The sequence below is a fragment of the Hordeum vulgare genome, chromosome 2H, assembly GCF_904849725.1.
Source record: "Hordeum vulgare subsp. vulgare chromosome 2H, MorexV3_pseudomolecules_assembly, whole genome shotgun sequence".
Classification (NCBI taxonomy): Eukaryota; Viridiplantae; Streptophyta; class Magnoliopsida; order Poales; family Poaceae; genus Hordeum; species Hordeum vulgare.
In genome coordinates this window covers 407825986-407852293 of record NC_058519.1, presented here as the reverse complement: position 1 = coordinate 407852293, position 26308 = coordinate 407825986, and the positions used below count along the sequence as shown (strand labels likewise).

Sequence of the window (26308 nt, the reverse complement as noted above, 5' to 3'; positions counted from 1 at the left end):
ACACGCACCTTAGGGACAACTTTGAGAGACCAAAGTGCTTTCCACATGTGTGTTTGATCAACTGAAGTTCCGGTTCCGGACCCTTCGCCTAGAGCTTGTTGCTCGTTGCGGTTCAACAAGGCTCGGTACGCTGATTTCACACTGTAGTTGCCTGATTTCTCATGTGCCCACGCAAGGAAGTCCTCTCCTCCACCTCGCCGAAGTGGTATATTTAAAATGGCATCAGCATCTGGTGTGGCAAATGTTCCTCGAACTAGGTCTCGTCTCCAAATCCAGTTGCTGCTATCAATCAGATCACTCACCCGCTCCACGCTTGTGATCGCAGGCTTGATAATTGGGGACCGGGAGACAGTGGTTGGGATGCATTTGTCGGTCCATGCGTTAATGATGGAGCCGTCCCCAACCCGCTGAACCACTCCCACTTCGAGAGCTTCCCTTCCGGCGATGATGGCACGCCATACGGCCGATGCAGAGTGTGGTGCTTGGGCCTGCATAAAATCACTATCGGGGAAATACCTCCCCTTCAAAACTCTGGCACATAATGCATAAAATCACTATCGGGGAAATACCTCCCCTTCAAAACTGTGGCACATAATGAGTTCGGATTGGTCATAAACCTCCACCCATGCTTCCCCAATAGTGCCAAGTTAAACAGATGGTAATCACGAAATCCCATACCGCCTTTGCATTTTGGTACCGTGAGATTTTTCCATAATATCCAATGAAGGGATTTCCATAATATCCAATGAAGGGATCTTCTGTCAATTGAGCTGCTCCACCAATATTTGGCATATTGGAAGTCAAGCTCTTGCACAGTTTCTTTGTCAGAAGGAAACAACTCAGTATACTGAACGTGGGAATTGATTGAACTATGGATTTCAGAAGTATTTCTCTCCCCGCGCACGCAAAGTCCTAATAACTCATGCCCAACATATAAACCCAATCAAAGGGAGTATTAGACAGCAGTTGGTTGTATTTTATTTTTATTTTTTTTCATATGGAACACCAAGCATTCCAATTAGCTAGTAGCTGCACAATCAGCAGCTAGCAGTTGGTTGTATTATTAGCCATGCTCTTAAATTGGTACTATCATACAAATAGGTTCACTAAGCCTAATAAAAGTGTAGTATATCAATAACACTGTATAAGATAGAAATGAAACCGACTATTTGTATGTAAGCATATCAAACACACTGAAAAGGAGCTAAAAGCTGATGGAAATGTGGCCGCTCGTTCTCTCATCTGGAGCATGTACAAGTCGAAGCAAAGGGAGCCCACGCCTCATTACACCAGACACTTGCGTAATTCTAATATGAAAACAAGGGACAAAAAACTAACACGAGCAGATGGTACCCAACACTACCTATTCCTTGAATTTAGGCTGAACTACTGCCTCGACCTCTTGGGAAAACTGGTATCAATTCGATGCAGACTTTCATAGCTAAGTTGTCATTCTACTTTAGATAGAACTCATGGCCATAAACCAAACGCTCGAAGCCTCGAAGCTTGCCCTGGACGAGATGATGCAGGTAGCACTCAGCTCTAAACAAAGGTGAGACGGGTAGACATGGACACACGAGTGGTCATTCTACCTTACATTGAATCAACTTATTGGTCATCTCATTCATGGCTATACACAAAGCGCTGCAAGCTTACCCTGGACGAGATGATTCAACTACCACTCTCAACTCTAAACAAAGGTGGGGCGGGGCTAAACATAGAGGGCCATTGGCCGTACACAAGCTAGAGCAAAAGCAACTGCTATGCCATGCCCCAGGGCGTGAAAACATGAAACTGGAGTCTCCCGGGTTAGGGAGGCCGTAGCAACATGGTGAGTTTCTCACACCTTTTGACCTTTCCTGCCATCCTTTGATTTCTCCAGAAGCAACTCTTGTATGGTGTTCGATGCTTCCTGCCAATCAAAGACGAAGCATGCTGGGAGATAACATCATGTGATGCTGCAATATGGTACCAAAGGAAACTCACTCACCTTTAGCTTTTGTCTTAGATTTTCCTCTTCTTCGTCTCGCCGACTTCTTTCTTCTGAAAAGATATCAATCAATGCTTCTTGTTCCTTGTTTGCAGTATCAAGTTGTCTCTGCAGATCCTCCAGCTGCAAAATGAAGACAGATTAGAGACCACTAATATAATACAGTACATAAACTCTTCACATTGATCATGCCTTGCATAGTACTCCCTCTGTAAACTAATATAAGAGCATTTAGATTACTAAAATAGTGTTCTAAATACTCTTATATTAGTTTAGGGAGGGAGTAATAAGGTTCTTTTATTTGCGAGGAAAAGAACATTGGTAATTGGTTGATGTTGTGATGGTTGTAAAAAAAATGTTACTTATAATGCTAGACAGGTACTCACCAAACAGAAACAACTAATGAACAATAAGGCCTGCAAAAGTAGGATTTTCCAGCACCAAACAGTTCAGGTTCTTATCTAAACCTACTGGAGTATTAAGCAATAGAATTACAATGACAATAGTTTCCGAAATAATGCTAAGGGTTGCAACACCAAACTTTTGCCCCACTGTCGGTGGGAACATAAAATGATCATATGGTTATTTGCACAAGTACCAGACGATTTAAATGGTTTGTAGAGTACTTATTTTGGAGAAAATATCCAAATTACTGCAGCATAACAGCACCATAATGTTCCTTACAAACTGTAAACCAAAACGCCAACATGGGTTACACAAGTAACAAATACTCCCTCCGTTCCTAAATACTTTAGAGTGTAGATTCACTCATTTTGCTCCGTATGTAGTCCGTAGTGAAATCTCTAAAAAGACTTATATTTAGGAACGGAGGGAGTAGTTCAAGACACTACAGTTTGCATGTGGGAAGACATAAGCACATACCCTCTCTGTCAAAGACTTGACCTTGTCCCGTTCTATAACCAGCTCTTGCGACATTGTCTCTTCCACGATCGATAACCTGACAGAAGAGCAGCACCAAAAAATAGGTCATCTTATCGTAATCTCAAGATAAGATGTGATATCATAGTAAAATTCACAAATACTGATAGTTGCAGAAAGCCATGACAAGCAGCGGCACAAATCATTCTATTGATCACATATGCTGTGGACTTGAACTTACCACTTTACACTTTCCTTCAAATTATTTTGCAAGTGTGTCTCACAAGACTAATTTAGAACATCATCACACTTATCTGCTAGTTTCGACATAAGAAAAAAGTAAATAATGCAGATCCATTTTCAGATATCTTGTATTTTGATTTTGGCACGCAATCCGAAGTCCAGATTATTGTACTTGTTACCCATCTCAGCCAGTGAAACCCCTAAAAAATACTTACTAGAAGGTAGACCCAATCCCTCAGCAGTTAAATAACATGGAGTGGCGCAAGAAAATGACAGTCGGAAACATGAAATAACATGATGTTCTCAACATTTGTTTCATCCATTCTCAAACATTTTCATCCAGTCCACATCGAGGAACTGATATTGCATTACTGGCTGTATAATGATAACATGAAAAATAGCCAAGCCCTGCTGATATTTACCTTTCCTTTAATGATGAGTTTTCATCCCTCAATTGCTTGATTACAGGTTCATGATCTTCAATGGAATGTCCATCAACGTTACTTCTTGCATTTGGTTCCTGAAGAGAAAATATGTTCAAGATAATAAAATCTGTTTTCAATAACATCCGTAAATGTATTAACATTATCCAACAGTAATAACTATGGAGTACAAAAAAATGTAGCATGTATATAAGTAAGGTTCACCATATATATAAATAGGTAAACAATATAATTTGGAAGGCGAGTGAAAAATAGAAGCATATAATTACATTATACAACAGTAACTACAAAACAATTGTAGTGTGCAGGTAACACGGGTGCATTATTATACTTATAAAACAAGTAAAGAATGTCATTTTGAAGGATAGCCTTCACACAAAAATTTCACTACATTAATCTGCATTTTGTAATGACTCCACCTGAAGTTCAATGTGTTTTTTATTAGGGTAGCTAGCATTCATTGCAGATTTGCCTTCCAGTCTGTAGGGCAGAAATACTATTTATAACTATGCTACTAGGAAGTCAACCATGGATTTGTCCAGTAAGAAAAATTCTGAACCATCCAAGATTATCAGCTCATGATACTTCACTGTTCAATGCATATTAACTTGTCCCAAAAATCAAACAAAAATATATACTGAAAAGAAATACTGTAGATCAGAGGACTAAAGATGATAAGCGGTGTAAGTGTTGTAATAGAAGCACACTTTTCAAAGCCACATGCATCATTCTGTAGGAAAAAAGGGTTTGAAGTGTAGATGGGGTAGGAAAGTCATCTGTCACACTTGTATAAATTTATATATATATATATATATATATATATATATATATATAATGAAATAGACGTTAACACCATATTGAAACATAGAAGAAAAATTACCAGCTGAGATTCGGTTATGCTTCTCTCTTTTTCTGTTGTTCCATTGGACGCGGGTGTTGCAAAACTAGTATTCTCATTCTGGAAATATTTTCTGTGCGCACTCAGGATATGAGATTTTGAAGTTAATGATGGCGTGTTCACGAACTCAGAATCACTGTCGTCGCTTGTGTCTGGTAACCCATGCAGTATTGAGCTCGCGGATCGCTTAGTCCTGGCAGACTTCTCAGCCTGTTGACAACTAAACGGTGTGCTTGTTTTCCCGCTCTTTTTACTGGAGGTAGGATGTGATTTACCAGCGTTGCGCTGTTTTGGATAATCTTTCCCAGAATGACCTGGGGATGGTTGTGCTCCTGGGGAACCTTCAGGAGAGTTTTCTGATAAAAGGAATAAAAGCAATATTTGTCAAGAAACAGCTGGTTATCTGAAAAGCAAAATAATTTAATTGCTATTGAAGAAATGCAGCCCACTAAAGAAATGCCTATGATTTGGACACTAGCACAGTAACATACATGTAGCTTTGACATAAACCCCTTTTATTACTACTCCTATTTCACAATCATTGTTTGACAAGCATGCCTATCTGAGATAGACATTGAAGTAACAAATTATGGATTGGACCATGCATGTCAAATTAGATGGCATTACTACTCCATCTAATATGAGAAAGTATGTTCCAATTTCACGAGTATTAATGAAAGTATGTGCCTTCTAGGTAAGGAAATGTCTAGAATCGGCCGTCCGGCCGAGCGCGAGACCGGTCACTGCGTGTGACGCCATGAGTCCCAGCTGGGGCCTATGCGCGCGCGGCAGGCTCTCCAGAATTTTCCATCCAGCGCAAGCGCACTAACCCTTCTTCCATGTATTATCTCCTCTCTCGCTTATCTCTTTTCTTTACCAGCGACCCATATCGGAGGAGGCGGGTTCCGGCAGTTGCCACCCGTCACGCTCCACCGCCTCCCTACACCTCCTCTCCCTGTGCCTGTAGTTCGATGGGCTTGCTCAGAAAGAGAAGCCCTTTCCTTTCCTTTCACGGCTACTAAATCTGCAAGGATGAGGGGAGGAAGACGAGGGAAGCACTGCTGCGGGAGCCAAGGACGAGCTGCGCAGCGGGGCTGAAACGGGGAAGGGGAGTGCTCTTCACCATGGACGTCATCCACCGCCTCCTCCACCTCCCAAGTCATGGCTGTTGCGTCAGAGCTGCGTGCCGAAGCACGCACCGCTGCCTCCAGCGCCTGCTGAGATGCTACTACCGGTAGTCGAGGATGCATCGACCAGTAGATGAAGATGTTGGGACCACCACATGTGATGCTACAGTTGCAGATGAGGATGCTGAGGATACTGGGGGTGGCCGGCAGGTATGCTACAACCACGACAGACAGTGTTGCGACCGGCGACGGAGGAAGCTGCGACCGGCAAGCCATGGTGCTGCAACCGGCGCACTATAGAGTTGAGACCAACGCATGATGAATGTGCAAGCATGGACGCGGTGCTGAAATCAATGGCAACAATGCTGGAACCGTAGACGGGCGGAGCTGCAAGTGATATGGCGGCAACTGTGCTGCTGCGACAGCAAGCTGCGACCCACCGAACAGATTGCTACAACCGGCGACACGGGATGTTGCGACATCGCTACCAGCGAGAGGCGAAAGGGGGTGCTGCAATGGTGATGTCTGTAATGGGAGCCACTGTGTTACGCGTGGTGAGGATATTGTGGCAACGTGGCTGTGTCCGGAGATACGAGGCTGGTTGCGGCTGCGGGCTGCACGCTGTCGGCTATCTCCCTTTTCTTCCAAGTCGAACACTTGGGAGAAGAACGATACGAAGAGAGTTGACCAGTGCGGGAAAGAGATGCATATATGGCAGTTGTCGTTGGTTGTGGTTGCCGTTGGTTCAATCTGACAATGGGGGAGCAGCCTATCGAGGCTTGGCGTTGGTTCAATCTAACAATGGGGGAACAGACTTATCACGGCTAGCATCGGTCGAAGCCTAGCACTCGCCTTCTAGGTATGCTGAATAGAGAGATATTATGGCTAGTGAGAAAGATGTAGTGATAATTACATGGTAAATAATTTCGGTGTTATTATGAAAACATACTTCACGACAAACTCATTTGTAGCAGATTAACATGCCAGGTCGAAATACAACAACAACAAAGCCTTTAGTCCCAAACAAGTTGGGTTAAGGCTAAAGGTGAAACCCAACGATCTCACGACAAACTCATGGTTCTAGCACATGGATAGCAAGTTTCCACGCACCCCTGTCCATGGCTAGCTCTTTGGTGATACTCCAGTCCTTCTGATCTCTCTTTACGGACTCCTCCCATGTCAAGTTCGGTCTACCCCGGCCTCTTTTGACATTATCAGCACACTTTAGCTGTTTGCTATGCACTGGGGCTTCTGGAGGTCTACGTTGAATATGCCCAACAGACGATGTTTGACAAGCTTTTCTTCAATCGGTGCTATCCCAACTCTATCTTGTATATCATCATTCCGGACTCGTCCTTCCTTGTGTGGCCACAATCCATCTCAACATGCACATCTCCGCCACACCTAACTATGGCACATGTCGCCTTTTAGTCAGCCAACACTCAGCGCCATACAACAATTGTGGGTCGAACTGCCGTCCTATAGAACTTGCCTTTTAGCTTTTGTGGCACTCTCTTGTCACAAAGAATGCCAGAAGCTTGGCGCCACTTCATCCATCCGGCTTTGATTCGATGATTCACATCTTCATCGATATCCCCGTTCTTCTGCAGCATTGACCCCAAATATTGAAAGGTGTCCTTCTGAGGCACCACCTGCCCATCAAAGCTAACCTCCTCCTCCTCATGCCTAGTAGTACTTAAACCACACCTCATGTACTTGGTTTTAGTTCTACTAAGTCTAAAACCTTTTGATTCCAGAGTTTGTCTTCATAGCTCTAACTTCCTAGTGACCCCCTTCCGACTATCATCGACTAGCACCACATCATCCGCAAAGAGCATACACCATGGGATATCTCCTTGTATATCCCTTGTGACCTCATCCATCACCAAGGCAAAAAGGTAAGGACTCAAGGTTGACCCCTGGCGCGGTCCTATTTTAATCGGGAAGTCATCATTGTCGCCATCACTTGTTCGAACACTTGTCACAACATTATCATACATGTCCTTTATGAGGTAATGTACATTGCTGGGCATTTGTGTTTCTCCAAGGCCCACCACATGACATTTCGTGGTATCTTATCGTAGGCCTTGGAGAAGCTTAAGACATCTTCTTGATTCCTGATGTTGTAGCCAAAGCACCCATGCACCCCTTCAAAACCTGTGTTAGATGTGCCCACGTGGCCATTGAGATCTCCTCCTACGAAGAGCCTCTCACCAATCAGTACACTCCTAACCGCGTCCTCCAGGCCTTCCCATTATTCCCTCTTGGTGTTCTCATTGTGGCCCATTATTCCCTCTTGGTGTTCTCATTGTGGCCTACTTGCAGGGCATACGCACCGATAATGTTGAGAACCAATTCCCCAAATACCAACTTGACCAGGATAGTCCGGTCACCACGCCTCTTGACATCTACCACTCCATACTTGAGGCTCTTGTTGATTAAGATGCCTACTCCGTTTCTATTTGCAACCGTCCCCGTGTAACATAGCTTGAAGCCGGTATCCTCCACCTCCTTCGCCTTCTGCCCCCTCCATTTGGTCTCTTGGACGCAAAGGATATCAACACCTCTCCTCACCGCCGTATCAACTAACTCCCGAAGCTTACCTGTGAGGGACCCTACGTTCCAACTACCTAAGCAGATCCTCCTAGGCTCGGCTAGCTTCCTTAACCTTCGCACTCGTCTAGTCAAATGCGAAGAGCCTTGCTCATTTTCCACCACACCCGGGCATCGATGTAGCACGCCACTAAGGATGCGACGATCCGATCCTTGCCCACTTGCCACCGTATCCAGATCAAGATACGGCGTGCCACCAAGGGGTGACGGTCCGGCCCTTGCCCATTTAACACCACACCCAGGTTTCGATGTGGCATGTCTCTGAGAGAGTTATGCCCCAACAAAAATCTTTTGGGTTTCATCTCCATAAGAGTGGCTGAGTTTTGACTTTGGCTCGCCAAGCCTATCACAACCCTCCTTTTTTATTTAGACCTGACATGACGTTGGCTTGCCATGTCGGGTCTAAATAAAAATTTAAAACTTTTTTATTGCATGTTCCATGAACAAATTAAACTCTTTTACCTAATCATATAATTCGGATAGGGAGATTAGTAATCAGTTTATACGTGTGCAAACACATTCAAAGTACATATGCTCATGATGTTTTGCGCATTGGGTCATCCAATTTGGTTGGGTTTGTTAAGCTTCATGCACTAGCCAACCCAACCAAAAGTCCGAATTGATGGAAAGGGCTAGGCAATCCACATATACACTTCGACACCCCCTCTCATGTGTGACCTTTGTTCAAAACCCTTAGGCATGCTTAAGCGCTAGGCATCGAACAAACGCCTCACCTAGGGCATAAGCATAACTTTAGGAACAGCAAGCAAGAAATTGTCTACTCAAGCGATAAATCATGCCAATATTGCACAAACAAGCCAAATGGGTCATATTCCAATGGCAGTAGCTAGTAGCCAAAATTGCATGTCTTCCTAGGCTATGCCTAGGGCGCTTAAGCCCCACCTAAGCGTTAGGTGAAGGCCAACCGCCTCGCTTACGCGAAGTATGGCTCAAGAGGCCTATACATGGACACGAGAGGCCTATATGTGGGGACACAGGGGGGCAGGGGGTAGCAGCAATAGCTGGATAAATTGCGAAAGCCAAGATTTGAACTCAAGACCTTGGACCCACATACCATGTCAAACTTCATGCACTAGCCAACGCAACCAAAAGTACGAATTGATGGAAAGGGCTAGGCAATCCACATCTACACTTCAATAACCATGGAACAAAAAGAAGACAAGAACTCATTCAAAGCTTTTTGAAGTCTACTTTGAGCTTTCAAACTTTGTCAGGGAGTATTTTTTAATGTTAAGGTAACCTATCTCCAAATAATTAGAGTTTACCTCATGTAGTTTAGAATAGTACATTTGTATGCTATGTCTAGGAACAATATCCATTTTGAGCTAGATGGCCTGCTCTAATAGGTCTGTAACGATAGATGGCCTGCTCTAAACTGGTTAGTTCACTGTCCAGGCCCATTTATTTCTATAGGAGAAAAGACAACACTTTTGGATGTTTAACTTCTGCCAGTCTAATCTATAACCTCATTTTTTTAAGAAGTGCCCCTGATCCAAAAGAAGCTATTTGAGTTCACAAACAGGTGGCTCCCCACATACCAGTGACAGGAAATACGCATATCCGCCTCAAATGGAACAAAATGTGGAAATTAAACAAACAAAATTGATCATGCAGAAGTTTGGGTCATGATGTTTTTAAAAGGAACAAAATGTGGAAATTAAACACAATTTTTAAAAGGAAGAATGCTAATGCACCCAAAAATAAACATGATGTTTCCTTTAAATAAGAGAAAATTGCACGGAACTCCCTGTACTATCACGGCTTTCTTACTTGACTCCCTTGACTGGTTTCTCTGTCACAAGGGTCCACCAACTATCACAGTTTTAAGCAGGTAACATGTCCATTACGGTCGTCGTATTTTTCTCAGGAATATTTTATAGCTTAATTTGTAAGGAGGTAATTGCAGCGTAGGTCGACAAACTTGGCTTCTGGGTTCACTTTAGCCCATGAAGCTATACAATAAAATGGACCAGTCCATGAAGACTTGGCTCACAGGTTTATCCAAACAAAGGCACTTCAGGCTAATCATGCCTACATGCCGACAAACTGTCCAATCAGTCACGTGCGCGACATGTGATGAAGCCAAACCAACTCAGCACCGTTTTGAGATCAGGTCCCTATGTTTTCCCCAATCCTCTTCTCGGTTCCTAAACCTGCTCATTTCCCTCGAGGTATTTGAGCAACAGCTGAGGAGCGGGACAAAAGAGAGTGACCTCACCCTGCAGCTCCACCCCGTGTTCCGCGCACGAGGTGCTAGCCCAAATGGGCTCACAGAAGCCGACCTCATGCCAGCAAGGCTCCCACAAAGGAGATACAAGCCCCGTGATATCCTGATCGGGCAGTGCCGGTGTGAGTAATTATCCCATGTCGGCATGGGCCATCACGTGTGGTAGGCCCACATGGTGCTCAACACTGCCAGTGAAGTCACCTGGCTTCAATGCCAGCCCAGCGGCGACTGCTACAACCAATTCGACCCAGTTTCTGACCTCTTCCTCTTCTCCAATATTACCTGCAACTAAATGCATCAAGACACTGACCCTGCCTCAGCAGTACCTGGACCTAGCTTTTAGAGGTGGCCTGTGGTGACGGCTCCTACGCTGTCGGCGGCTTCGTTAGGCCCCTCCCAATGCTCCACCATGTAAAGGTGCTAAGGCTGCCAGGTAGGCATAAAATCTGATGTGGCAACTGGCAAGTTAATTAAGAACACAGAGAGAGAGAGAGTACTTTGGTGACCCCAAGAAGAAACGGTGCTAAGTGCGTGTACCTAGTTGGAAGCACTATTCTGAGTCTACAACTAATTAAATGAAGGAAGCTTATCACCCAAGAGCTAAGCACATATGCATTGGGGACATGAGTTGCTAAGACATTTAATACACTTAGCACCACACATCTAAGCACCTTTGCATTGGAAGAGGCCTTAGGTGTGGTCACGACAACAAGGGACTCTTTGTGGGCGCCACTGGACTAGTGGCACGCTATGACGACCCACTCTCCTTCCCATCCGAGATCTCAATCACCTCCTCCATTGCGACAACTCCCATGGAACAGGTTTTTAATGTGATTTTTTTAAACCTTGGTCTTTATTTGCAGAAATACATGGCTTGTTTGCTTGCGTGCCACGGAGGCACGATTAGCCTGAACCGACTCGGTTTTGACCAAAATGAACCCGACGAGTCAAGTTCATGGACTAGTCCATTGCATCTTACAACTTCATGGACTACAATGAACCCGCACGCCAAGTCCGTGTACCTTCACTGCAATTTCCTTTGTAAACCATAACCATTTCAACCATCAGATTTGCAACATTGCGTCGAACTAAATCGTATAACTTACTTCTTTTATCAAATCTAATGAAAGATCAAAATCATCCAGCTAAAACGATTCCCTAAAAGAACATTGTGTTCTCCTTATAAACCCACTTTGTTCTTTAATCTTGACAGTTCAAAATGTCCAAATTCAAGATTAGTGAATTGTGTGCAGAAACTAAGTAGACAATTGGTCTCGCTCGAAGGAGTAAAGTTATCTGAATGGCTAACACAATTTTTGTACATCATTAAGTGACCTATCTAGGTACATCAAATCGCATGTTGTGGCTTTGAGCACGATGCAGCATACAGCTCCTCCCTACTTTTGTAAATCCCGTTTCATTATTAGTAGTAGAAAAATCCACATTAGTTTACTTGGAGAACAATAGCAGCAATGCAGAAAAAAAAACATAATTTACAATGATTGGATTGCACACTTGTAATGTCTGCTTGATTCAATATCTATGTATACAATGATCTATTTTTCATGTAACTGGGATAAAACAATTGCGCATGAGAATTCTAAATACTTTTGTGTATATCAGTAATTAATCTCTACTATGAAAGGGGAGTTGATACATTTTCCTTCTTACCAGTTCCTTCCCCTGCCCATACCCAAATCAAATATTACCAAAACCTCAACTAAATCAAAACATTTCTTGCCTTTCCCTATCCATACTCAAATCAAATCAAATCTTACCGAAATCTAGAATATGGCGGGTGTAAGGTATATTGCGGGAGCACGATTGGTGTTGAAACACCCCCGTTGCAACGCACGGGCAATTAGCTAGTGTTTTAAAAATGGACAGTAATACTTTAAAAAGACGAATAGAGGGAATAAAGAATACTACAGAACCACAAGTCTTACAGTACTTGATATTTTAGAACTCTTGATGGTAAACGTAAGAAATTCTAAAGTAGCCCATGTCCAAAATTAGTAAAGCGCTAACAAGTCATAGAAAAATTAAACAGATGAAACGCCGATCATTCAATTACCTCTTCCTGTTTCAGGACTTCTGAAAGAGCGAGCCCCAACATAACCAATCCGATGAGCATTTCCTGACCTATGGCAGAGAGAAGGGTGGGATGGGTGTAAATTGAAACAATACTTCTGCTAATTAACAAGCCACAATAATAGCCAGAATATAACTTCCTCTGCGTACTGGTGTGCCAAGTGACAAATCAAAGAGAATGATAATAAAACGAACCAGTAATCCTTCTGCATTTGAATTAATCGTGCTTCAAGCCTTGCTAGAAGAGTTGTGCGCTCAAAATCCTGCTTATCATGAGCTGGCTCTATGAAGTTAGCTTCAAGTACACCTGCAGATTAAATTGATTATTTCTCGAGCCCCTAACAAACAGAAAACAATACCAGCAGACCAGAGTGACCTACCTATAACACCACGCCCACCACTTCCCGAAGCAGTCCACACTCTCCAGAAAGGCTAGAAGAAACAAATAAAAATTTAATGTGATAATAAAACAATCGAGCGATATAAAATAGAGTTCTACAGCGAGAATACTTCCTGCTTTATTCATAAAGGTCAGTGACATTTCCTAAGATCATTCAATTGCTAGTATAATTGGAAGTGGACAGACTAATAGCAACAACACGAACAAAGAAACATCATCTGCTAAGTAGATGTGTAGAGAATATTCATAACTAATCAAGCTTAAAAGCATGATCTACACCACCCACCAATGATCAATATATGACAAAATAAATTGGTAGTCTTTGAAAGCAATCATTATAATAGCTAGATTAGAAAAGAAATGGACTGAAACCTCGCAACCAAGAAAAAGATTACACATAGAGAGAAACCTTTATCAGACGGTTCCTATGATATACATTAAATCCTTGGACGTCAATATGGAATTTTGCATCCTTAACAAAGCCAATCGTCACATCAGCTACCATCTGAGACATAGAAGATCAAATTTGGTGAGTAATGAGCTACTGATACGTCATGAGGATTCAGGAAAAGGTTAAAAGGTTATAGTTTTCTACATTTGAATCTTTTGGAAGTCCATTAGTTGCAACCGGCCTGTATGTAACCTCTTTCTTCAGCATCATGTCAGTCACAATATTATGGTGCTCAATCTCTTTTCCACGTAAAATAATTTGGAAAGCATCCGAAAGTCGGAGATACAAAATAGAAGCATAACTCTGCAAAGGGAGATTACACAAGTCATACTCAGCAACACATCTCAAAGCAATAATGCAAACTAGGACCAAAAAAAAAAACATAATCATTATAATGTGGCAGAGAGATACAGATTCTAGTTTCTAAAACAAATGAATGCAGGGAACAATTTCGATGTTGCAAACGAACCTATAAAACTGCAAGCATTCGGTACACTTGACAAAAATCACACACATGAACAGCTCAGTAGGCTCACACAGTTTATAAGTAATCCAGATGGGATATAAAAGATTCAGCTATTACTATTCAGTTTTTTTAGCAAGCAACAGTTATCATTTTTGTCGCTGCATCAATGACGTCCTGGGCCCTGAGGTTGCAAATGTTCCAATGCAAATACACTATCAGTTATTGGTCGATCTGAAAATGGAGACACTACAACGGCCTAATACGGTAATACCAAAGTTCACATGATTAGACTACCATTTTAAGGACACATATAGTATCGACCATTAGTCAATCCAACACATCATTGTGAACTTACCCTCAATGAATGCCTATATGTAAGGAAATGCTTGGAGGTAGGAAACCGCTTAGCCATCTCGATATTTTTCTCATCACGGTTACCGCCTCTGAGTTGAATATCCTGCCCTTTCAAACATCGTTAGAAACCATTGTTTGTTGATAAACCAAAATATGGTGGCACAGTGTTAGCTATTCAAACTTACATTTACATCAGCATCAAAGTCAAGTTCCAGATCTCCTTGGTCGTCTTCCCAAAGATTGTAAATGATAACTCGAGTCCCCTGTTCCTTTATAGAACTAAACTGCAAATGTAATGTACAGCAACTTTGAACAGGAGATAATCATATCGTCCTCGCAAAAATATGACATGCTGTAAATTCTTCATTTTTAAATCTAAATTAGATGGAAAATTAAACATATATACAACTCCCCATCACACGTACCAAATTTACAATATTTTTCTTGTCAGCAATCATATCAAGAGTTCTCTATTTTAAACTGCCACTTATTTGACGTTTTTGGTTTTCCAACATTAATCATGAAAAAAGGGTATCATCGTTGTGTCACAACTCACAATGCATATGTGATGCAGCATAAGCTATACCTGTTCAAGCAGTTCTGCTTCAGTTCCATATGGTGACCATGTAATGATAGTTTGTAGGCTTGTATTCCAATCAGCAAATGTACTCCGCAGCTTTCTTGTCCAATTCATTCCATTTTTTTCATAATCAATCTGCAAAGTTTCACAAACATTGGAAATTTTAGAATTAAAACATTAAACACTTGGCATAACAGATTTCCAGCAACTTAATCTTCGTATAAACCGCAATGAACAAACATAACTCATTCTTTTTCCAAGTAAGCATTTGCAAAAATGACAATAGAGAAGTATATGATACAGTATATCAGAAATTTGAGACTAGCAATTTTGACAGAGCAATGATCCTACCATTGGAACAACAATATCCTCTTTACAAGTGCTCCTCAGAAAGGTATAAGATAGCATGCCAATGCTTTGTGTGGGCCTTCATGCAAATTGAAAACAATAGATCTCAGTTTCTTGGTAAGGAAAACAACTCAAAATGTGTAGAACTAGGAAGTCCACAACATGCAGCTCATATAACCGTGTAAACTGAAAAAAAGAACTAATTGTGATGGTCACATAGTACTCCCTCCGTTCCAAAATATAAGGTGTGTTAATTTTTTCAAGAGTCAAACATGTGCATGTTTGACCAAGTTTTTAGAAGAAAAAAAATGAATATGTGCAATACCAAATTTCTATCATTAGATTTGTATTGTAGATGTTGGTATTTTACTCTATTAACCATGGCCAAACATGCATAAGGTTGACTTGCACGAAAACTGATGCACATTATATTCTGAAATGAAGGGAGTATATTATGAGAATCACAACTGATAAAACAAAGGCTATCTCCTCCCACTATACTCTGTGTTGTTACAAACTACTCCATCCTTTCCTCCAAGTAAGTATTATTTTACCTCTCAACATTTCCAGGACAAAATTTTGACTGATGATTCCCATCATAATATACATTTCCAAAACAAAATTTTGACTTACGGTTCCCATCATAATACGTTGGCGATACAAATTAAATTAGTCAATGTGCTAAATACTTGAGTGATGAAGGAATAACACGACAAGGAAGACTTGCATTGCAGATACAATTAGATTTATATGCTATCTCTATATTCTATACACTATACCAGGAGATATCAAATTTTGACCTGGTATATAAACTGAACCGATTTGATTTGCTATTACATTATTACTAAACAAACGTTATTTAGACAGTTTGGTAAGCCTGCACAATATTCATGGTAACAGCCATCATCTAGATCAAGTTGCCACAGTGATGGGCAAGATGCTGCAATAACCTTTTGCCTTCCTTTCCACGACTACGGGAAAAGACCAGAACATCAGCACCAAGTCTCATTGTGCTTGTCTTGAAACCATTTCCATCTGTAAGGCAGCAACTCAAGGAAATGAAAAGCTTTCATAGTTTGACCTGCATACTAAAACATAATTCCAATGCATCAACTGCAGGTGTTCAGATAATTTACTCTTCCAACTTACATTGTCCAATGGTGTTTGCAGCTTGACTCTTGGCCGAATAACCCAAGGACATGCATTGACGCATTTTATCTGGGTCCATTCCACCACCATTATCTAGGCAATAAGTTAAAAAAAAATAACATAAATATATAAAATTATGTCACTGTTGCTCCATTTGTATTTCTATCTCAACTTGCTATCCTAACAAGGTATTGCACTTAAATTAGAAATAACATTGAATTGGATTGTATTGAGGAGCTGAGAGAATAAGGAGCTTATAAACTTGTAAGGTAGTCAGACTATTTTATCCATTAGGTTTTATTTTGTATGTTTCTCTAAACTAGATTTGCTTCATCCGTCAAATAATTGGTGAGATGAATATAGAACAAAACATCATGTGTTTAATATGGCATATGGGACAAGGGCTTCCTATGCTAGAGTGTTGTATACTGATACTCCATATAACATGTTGTGTAAATACAAGAAAATAATTAATAATTTTAGGAATCTCAGATCTGATGAGGTGGAGTAAAAAAACTTATGTGCTTAAGTAAAACAATAACAATTGTTAGGACGCAGTTTGCTCTTAGTTTAAACTGGTGGTAATTAGCTGTATAAGTTCATGTTTAGGTCTATCATGAGTCCAGCGGGAGGAGTCCGTAAAGAGAGATCTGGGCAGACCGAACTTGACATGGGAGAGTCCATAAAGAGAGATCTGAAGGACTGGAGTATCACAGAAAGAACTAGCCATGGACAGGGGTGCATGGAAGCTAGCTATCCATGAGCCAGAACCATGAGTTGGTTGCGAGATCTTACGGGTTTCAGCTCTAGCCTACCCCAACTTGTTTGGGACTAAAGGCTTTGTTGTTGTTGTTGTTAAGCGAGACATGTTACTTTTGGTAACTTGATCCAGGTAGAGATATTCTTATTTTCAATATGTTTCCTAGTCAAATAACAAGAACGAAGTACATGTCATCATCGGTATAAATAAACAGGACAGAATTCTTTGCACCTTCAACAAGGAGCATTCTTGTTTTGTCTTTACTGTTCTCCAACATGTCAATGTTCACAAACGTAGCTCCATTTCTAACCTGAAAAAGGAACAGCCAATCAGTAAACAGGCAAGGATTTGATTCTACAGACTAGAACAACTTATATCTTCTCTAGCTTACTTCATCAAGTGAGTTGTCCAGAAGCTCAGCCAAAGCTGTAACATTGATCAAAGTATATATTAGCCAACTGATATGATCAAAGATTGAAGGGTGATGTGAACAAAATGCATTGCTGATTGGTGTGTCTGCTTAAGTGTTTGTGTGAGAAAACAAGAAAGATAAGAACAAGGTGAAACGAAGATGATGACCATACCCCCTAGAGCCCACTTGTGGCTAGTTGCATTTGAGTGCAAGAATTTAGGATGCACGCGGACATGCTCCAATCCAGATGCTGAAATAAGTAGGTGAGAATACAAAAAGTAAGACGAACATGCCTGTTGATATTTTTAATGGTGAAGAGAAAAAAGGTAACAAGTTCCCAAGAAATTTCTTTCCGTCCATTCAACAAGGCTCATCCCTATTGAAACACATAACTATCTAAGATAAATAAAAAATATGCCAACTGAGCTGCTATCCTCCATCAGATAAAGCCAGGACATTGATTGAAATGAGAATGTTTACAGCCCACGCAATTAGAAGTATATTCCATCTTATTGCTTGACATATTCATGCACTTGGTTTGAGAAGTATCAGCACAAAACTATGCAGATGTACAACTTGTGGTACATTAATTCGCTTAGGGCCTTGTTGGATGCTGGCATTCATCAAAAGCTGGCCAAAATGCCCTGGCAGCAGTCGGAAATGGTTTACAATGAAATCATGGACAGGAGCATCAAAGACATTTTCTATGCTAAATGTAGTCTTGGTTTGGTCGAAGTTGATCTCGTTGTGATCCACTCCACAATGCAAACCCAGAATATTATGTTTTGATAAAAATGATGAATGGTCCGCCGTTCATACAGGTAGGGTTTATTTGTGTTCCCCATTCTATTCGCACGCTATTTGTTGCAAGAATCTCAAATGTCAGATCGCGTGAGTTTCCTCAGTAAAGAACCAAACGGCTCAGATTCCTAAAGCATTGGCGCACCGCTCAACCTTCTGCACGTATAAAAATTAACAGGAAAAAAAGGGGAAACGGGAAGAAAAATTCGCTCTTAAATCTAATTAGCCATGTCTGACGGGAACACCGCATGCAGATAAAGCAATGAGAACAGGCGGTGGCTTCACACGAATAGTAAGAAGATGAAATATAATACCGGATGGCGGCGGCTCCACAGCCCCAGCCGGGTTCCCGTCGTAGTCCCCGGCCTTCCAGAACTGCTTCGTCGTGGCCCTCGGCGGCTGCGGAAGCGCGGGTAGCGGATCGAGGAAGCCAGGGGGCACGTCCACGCCGACCACGGCCCCCGCGGAAACCCTAGCCCGCTTCCCCGCGCCGCTGTCCCTCGCCGCGCTGCGCGACCGCTTTGCGCTGCCGCCAACGCCGCCGTCCGAATCGGAGTCGCTGCTGCTTAGCTCTATGAACTGCACCGGGGCACGCGGTCCACTGCTGCCGGAGGCGGCGGCCGCGGCAGTCGCCGGCGGCGTGAGGCGCTCCTCTGGCGCCTCAGTTTTCACCACCCGGGGGTTCATGAGCGAAACCGAAAGGTGGAGGTGGTGTGTGTGTGGGGGTGGGGGGGGGGGGGGCGTAAATCCGGGCCTCTTTTCCTGATTTCTCGAGTTTTATTTTGCCCTTTACATCCCCGAGGACTTTTATAGTGCAACGCTGACCTGTGCCCCATGATGAGCACCTTTGGTGGAGGCCACCTGTCAGTGGCCGCCCAACTTTGGCAGGTGGATTGAAGAGCGATATGCCAGTGTGGTAAATGTAGCCCCGAAACAGCTACTACACCATGAGTAGTACGTTCGATTTCCCCGACTATTTAACCCGTGTCGTTCACAGATGGCCACACGCGCGGAATTGTCGGAGCATCTACGGCCCCTGTACGCCGCTCGGTCAGTCCAGACACTTGTCCACTACACCAAGCATAAATTTCCTAAAATCACACAGCTAATTGTACACGAGATAATTAGTAACCTTCGATCGAATCAACTACGTACACACATCCTGCTGCCCATATTATGACAATGGTCTACCACCAGATTAACGTGTCAAAACAATTATTCTACAGAGCACACATCATGGTCTGCCAACCATCCTACCTCTCCGTGTCACCCCGATCCCCTCAACTCAACCCAACCCAACACCCTCATTTGTGAATGGGGAGTGATCTGCGCCGGCGCGCCGGCCGAAACTTTCGACCGGCCGCGTGCGGGCCGCACGATCCACCAACCCCGCGCGTCTGCACCGTTGGATATTCATGCAACATTTTTTCTTCCGATGCAACAAAACAAAAATTGTAGCAAAAAAAATATCTACATGATCGTAACAAAAAACGAATCTGATGGTGCGTGGTAGCAAAAGTCAAACACCGGTTGTAACAAATATCTACATGAACGTGTATGCAACTTTTTTAGTGAACGGTTGCAGCAAAAAATGATGTCGGTTGTAGCAAAAGTAAAAAACATTTATAACAAAAAATCCGACGAACTGAAGTTGCAACCAAACGTATATGCAACTTTTTTACTGGACAAATGTAGTAAAAAACGCTTGCAACAAATATGACGCTGTTTGCAACAAATTTAGACAAAAAATGTTGCATCCACTGACCAGCGTGCGAAAAATGTTGCATGGGCCCGCACGCGCGAGGGAGCGACCGACGCGTCGGTTCGGCCGGCGCGCCGTATGGAAACGTTTCCCTTTGTGAATCGATTCCACTTGAATCGTGCTTCCCGGCCCATTCTTTCTCTACGCCCCAGATCAAGAAGGACCGGATTCGCATAACCATGGCGGCGTTGTCGTTGTCACCGTCGTTGTGGGTCATCGTTGTTGTTGTTGTTGTTGTTGTTGTAGTTGTTGTAGTTGTTGTTGTTGTTGCTATTGTTGTTGCTCTTGTTCTTGATATTGTTGTTGTCGATGGTGATGTTGTTGTTGTTGTTGCTCTTGTTCTTGATATTGTTGTTGATGTTGATGTTGTTGTTGTTGTTGTTGTTGTTGTTGTTGTTGTTGTCGTCGTGTTTGTTCTTGTTTTGTTGTTGTTGTTGTTGTTGTTGTTGTTGTCGTCGTTGTTATTGTCATTGTCGTTGTTATTGTCGTCGTTGTCATCGTTGTTGTTCTCGTTGTCCTTGTTGTTATCGTTGTTATTGGTGTTGTTATCGTTGTCTTTATCATTGTTGTTGTCATTGTCGGTCATTGTCGTTGTCGTCGTTGTTGTCCTCGTCATTGTAGTCACTGTCATTGACATTATTGTTGTTATTGTCGTCATCGTTGTTATTGTTGTTATCGTTGTTGTCATTGTCGTCTTTGTTGTTGTCGTCGTAGTCATTGTTGTCTTTGTTGTTGTCGTCGTAGTCATTGTTGTTGTTGTTGGTGGTGGTGGTGGTGGTGGTGTCGTTGTCTTTGTCATTGTCACTCTCGTTGCCTGTCGCTGTCGTTGTCGTCGTCGTTGTTGTCATTGTCATTGACATTATCGTTGTCATTGTTGTTGTCGGTATTGTTGGTGTTGTTATCGTCGTTATTGTCGTCATCGTCGTTGTCGTTGTTATTGTCGTCGTCGTTGTCGTTGTTGTTATCGTTGTCGTTGGCGTCGTTGTCGTTGTATTTGTCGTTGTTGTTTAGTGGGGCCCCTGGCCCACCTCTGGCGATCATCTTGTGGTATAAATTCTCTTTTACCCTGAGACAAATAAGAGGTGGACTTTCAAGACGAAGCGTCGCCGTCTCGAGGCGGAACCTGGGCAGGAGCACTTTTGCCCTCCGGCGGAGCGATTCCGCCGGAGGAACTTCCCTCCCGGAGGGGGAAATCAAGATCGTCGTCATCACCAACAACCCTCTTATCTTGGGAGGCCAATCTTCGTCAACATCTTCATCGGCATCATCTCCTCTCAAAAACCTAGTTCATCTCTTGTACTCAATCTTGTACCGGAACCTCGGATTGGTACATGGGGTGTGACTAGTAGTGTTGATTGCATCTTGTAGTTGATGCTTTGTGGTTTATTTGGTGGAAGATCATATGTTCAAATCCATTATGCTATTTAATACCTCTTTGATCATGAACATGTTTATCACTTGTGAGTAGTTACTTTTGTTCTTGAGGCCATGGGAGAAATCATGTTGCAAGTAGTCATGTGAAGTTGATATTCGTTCGATATTTTGATCATATGAATGCTGTGATTCCCTTAGTGCTGTTATGTGAATGTTGACTACATAACATTTCACCATACTTGGCCCTAAGGGAATGCATTGTTGAGTAGTAATTAGAGGGTGGGTTGCGAGAGTGATAGAAACTTAAACCCCGGTCTATGCACTACTTCGTAACGGGTTGATTTGGATCCCTATGTTTAATGTTATGGTTAGAATTAATTCTTAATACTTTTCTCATGGTTGCGGATGTTGCTGATGTTGATGTTGTTGTTCTTGTTATAGCTGTTCTTGTTGTTGTTGTCATTGTCATTGTTTTCATCGTCGTTTTTGTCATCGTTTTTGTCATCATCGTTGTCATCGTTGTTGCCATTGTTGTTGTCGTCGTTGTTGTTGTTATCGTCGTTGTTATCGTTGTTGTTGTCGTTTTTGTCGTCATCATTGTTGTCGTTGTCGTTGTCGTTGCCATTGCCGTTATCGTTGTCATTGTTCTCGTTGTCGTTGTCGTTGTTGTTGTCCTTGCCGTTGTCATTATCGTCGTGTATCGTTGTTGTTGTCGTCATCGTCATTATTGTTGTTATCATTGTCGTCTTTGTTGTTGTCCTCGTGGTCATTGTTGTTGTTGTTGTTGTTGTTGTCTTTGTCATTGTCGTTGTTGTCATTGTCATTGACATTATCGTTGTGATTGTTGGTGTTGTTATCGTTGTTATTGTCGTCGTTGTCGTTGTCGTTGATGTTATTGTTGTCGTTGTCGTTGTCGTTATTGTTTAGTGGGGCCCCTAGCCCACCTCTAGCAATCATCTTGTGGTATAAATTCTCTTTTACCCTCAGAAAAATAAGAGGACGATTTTCAGGACGAAGCGCCGCCGTCTCGAGGTGGAACTTGGGCAGGAGCACTTTTGCCCTACGACGGAGCAATTCAGCCGGAGGAAATTCCCTCCCAGAGGGTGAAATCAAGGACATCGTCATCACCAACAACCCTCTCATCTTGGGGAGGCCATCTTCGTCAGCATCTTCATCAGCACCATCTCCTCTCGAAAACCTAGTTCATCTCTTATATTCAATCTTGTACCGGAACCTCAGATTTGTACGTGGGGTGTGACTAGTAGTGTTGATTACATCTTGTAGTTGATGCTTCATGGTTTATTTGGTGGAAGATCATATGTTCAAATCCATTATGCTATTCAATACCTCTTTGATCAGGAACTGTTTATCACTTGTGAGTAGTTACTTTTGTTTTTTAGGCCACGGGAGAAATCATGTTGCAAGTAGTCATGTGAAGTTGATATTCGTTTGATATTTTGATCGTATGAATGTTGTGATTTCCTTAGTGGTGTTATGTGAAAGTCGACTACATAACACTTCACCATACTTGGCCCTAAGGGAATGTACTGTGGAGTAGTAATTAGAGGGTGGGTTGCGCGAGTGACATGAAGTTAAACCCCAGTCTATGCACTACTTCGTAACGGGCTGATTTGGATCCCTATGTTTAATGTTATGGTTAGAATTAATTCTTAATACTTTTCTCGTGGTTGCGGATGTTGTTGATTTTGATATTGTTGTTCTTGTTGTCGTCGTTCTTGTTGTTCTTGTTGTTATTGTTGTTGTCATTGTCGTTGTCGTCGTCATCGTTGGTGTCATCGTTTTTGTCGTCATCGTTGTCCTCATCGTTGACATTGTTGTTGTCGTTGTTGTTGGTGTTGTTATCATTGTTGTTGTCGTTGTTTTCGTCACCATTGTCGTCATTGTCGTTGTCGTTGTTGTCGTTGTCGCTGTCATTGTCGTTGTCATTGTCGTTGTCATTGTCGATCTTTGTTGTTGTTACCATTGTCATTATTGTTGTTATCGTTGTTGTCGTTGTCGTCGTAGTCATTGTTGTTGATGTTGTTGTTGTTGTTGTTGTTGTCTTTTTCATTGTCAATGTCGTTATCGGTCGTTGTCATTGTCGGTCGTTGTCGTTGTCGGTGTTGTTGTCCTTGTCATTGTTGTCATTGTCATTGACATTATCGTTGTCATTGTGGTTGTCGGTATTGTTGGTGTTGTTATCATTGTTGTTGTCGTTGTTATAGTCATCGTTGTCATTGTCGTTGTTGTTATTGTTGTCGTTGTCGTCGTCGTCGTTGTCGTTGTCTTTGTCATTATTATTTAGTGGCCCCCCTGGCCCACCTCTGGTGATCATCTTGTGGTATAAATTCTCTTTTACCCTGAAAAAAATAAGAGGAGGACTTTCAGGACGAAGCGCCGCCGTCTCGAGGCGGAACCTAGGGAGGAGCACTTTTGCCCTCCGGCAAAGCGATTCCACTCGAGAAAATTCCCTCCTGGAGGGGGAAATCAAGGCCATCATCATCACCAACAACCCTGTAATCTTGGGGAGGCATGTCTTTGTCAACATCTCCATCAGCACCATCTCCTCTCAAAAACCTAGTTCATCTCTTGTACTCAATCTTGTACCGGAACCTCGGATTGGTACATGGGGTGTGATTAGTAGTGTTGATTACATCTTGTAGTTGATGCTTCATGGTTTATTTGGTGGAAGATCATATGTTCAAGTCCATTATGCTATTTAATACCTCTTTGATCATGAACATGTTTATCACTTGTGAGTAGTTACTTTTGTTCTTCACGCCACGAGAGAAATCATGTTGCAAGTAGTCATGTGAAGTTGATATTCGTTCGATATTTTGATCATATGAATGTTGTGATTCCCTTAGTGGTGTTATGTGAACGACGACTACATAACACTTCACCATACTTGGCCCTAAGAGAATGAATTGTGGAGTAGTAATTATAGGGTGGGTTGCGAGAGTGACACAAACTTAAACCTAGTCTGTGCACTACTTCGTAACGAGCTGATTTGGATCCCTATGTTTAATGTTATGGTTAGAATTAATTCTTAATACTTTTCTCAGGGTTGCGGATGTTTGCGGAAGGGTTAATCATAAGTGGGGGGTTTGTTCAAGTAAGAACAACACCCAAGCAGCAGTCCACCCACATATCAAATTATCAAAATGCCGAACGCGAATTAACCCAACATGACGAAACTGACTAGATGAAATTCTCGTGTGCCCTCAATAACGCTTTGCCTATTATAAGAAATTTTCCTCACCTGTCCTTTGCCACAAAAGGATTGGTCTACCTTGCTACACCTATTATTACTATTGCTACTTGTCACTTGTTACAATTATCTTTCCATCAAACAACTTGTTCCCGCTATTTAAGTGCTTGTAGAAATTACCTTGCTGAAACCGCTTGTCATTTCCTTCCACTCTTTGTTGGGTTCGACACTCTTACTTATCAAAAGGACTACGATTGAGCCCCTATACTTGTGGGTCATCAAGACTCTTTTCATGCTTCGTTGCCGGGAAGTGAAGCGCCTTTGGCAAGTGGAATTTGGTAAGGGAAAATTTATATTACGTGCTGAAGTTTACTCTTACTTGTATGGACTTGACTCTGAGATAGTAGCCTCATTTTGTGAAACCATTGCTGCTCATGTTGATCTCCCTAAAGAGAAATGGTTTAAATATCATCCACCTATTAAAGAAAAAGTTGAAGAACAAATTAAAGTTGAGGCTAAAACTATCATTTACAATGTTGACTGATGTGTGCTAGAACTACGTCGGTATTTCCCCAAAGAGGATGGAATGATGCAGTATAGCGACGGTAGGTATTTCCCTCAGTGATGAGACCAAGGTTATCGAACGAGTAGGAGAACCTCCTCACACCACGTTGAAAAGACCTCGATGACGCCTAGAGGGGGGGGGGTGAATAGGCTATTTAAAAACTTCTTCGGATTTGACTTGACTAATGCGGAAATAAACTAAGAGGGTACTTGTCAAGCACAAATCATAAATGCACTAGGCACTGCAACGTGTATCAACAACACGATCTACCAAGATGGACACAATGCAGTTACTAACAAGCACAAGTAAGTTACACAAACTTACTTGAGCTATATCACACGACAAGTAGGTGAACAACACAAGATACTAGATCACACTATATCACACGATATATCAAAGGCTGCAAGTATGAACGTGTGGATATAGAGGGTATGCTTGAATGATTAATCTTGTACAAGAAATAACCAACACAATATAATGAGCACAAACAATATGCAATGTATGTATGCTCAAGTAACACAAGTGAAGCACAAGTAAGGAGTTAGGGTTAAGGATAACCAAGGTCACTGAGACGAAGATGTATCCCGATGTTCACTTCCTTGGAGGGAAGCTAGTCACCGTTAGAGAGGTGGATGTTACCACGAAGGCACACCAACGCCACGAAGGCTCACCCTATTCTCCCTTTGAGATAACACCACGAAGGCGTTTCTCAACCACTAGTGGTAAGCCTTTGAGGTGGCTTCCAAACCCTCACAATCTATTCCGGGGGTAATCACACGGATTGATTCCTCTCCGAAGAACTCCTACCGCCTAGGAGTCTCCAACCTCCAAGAGTAACAAGATCACGGGGAATGCTCAAAACTTGCTCAAATCTCAAATAGCTTGGGTTGAGAGGAGGAGAGGGAGATGATCTATCTTTTGATTGGAACAACTCTCAAAGGGGCTCACAAATGCTCTTGGGATCTAAGATTTGGTGTGAGCAAATGTGTGTGAGGTAGAAGTGTGTTCTTATGAGGATAAGGCTGTGTTGGGCAGCCCTCTCACGAAGTGGGAGGGGGGTATTTATAGTGGGGGGAGAAAAACAGCCGTTGGGGACACTTTAAGTCACACAGGGTCCGGACGTCCGACAGTTTTCGGAAATCC

General features: G+C 42.3%; 1 protein-coding gene across 1 annotated transcript; it reads right to left on the bottom strand.

The window, feature by feature from the left end:
* Positions 1 to 1176: 1176 nt before the first annotated feature.
* LOC123426436 (protein MICRORCHIDIA 4-like) lies at positions 1177 to 18972 on the bottom strand. The gene is made up of 20 exons (XM_045110276.1): positions 18568 to 18972; positions 17625 to 17702; positions 17432 to 17466; positions 17272 to 17350; positions 16281 to 16373; positions 16082 to 16166; positions 15135 to 15210; positions 14790 to 14918; positions 14389 to 14487; positions 14205 to 14306; positions 13528 to 13686; positions 13342 to 13437; positions 12913 to 12964; positions 12728 to 12839; positions 12516 to 12583; positions 4436 to 4809; positions 3535 to 3632; positions 2873 to 2948; positions 1991 to 2113; positions 1177 to 1912 (listed from the first exon to the last, which is right to left on the bottom strand). Exons 1-20 carry the CDS (start codon positions 18938 to 18940, stop codon positions 1841 to 1843), a joined length of 2379 nt encoding a protein of 792 aa, XP_044966211.1. The 5' UTR covers positions 18941 to 18972; the 3' UTR covers positions 1177 to 1840.
* Between the last annotated feature and the right edge of the window lie 7336 nt (positions 18973 to 26308).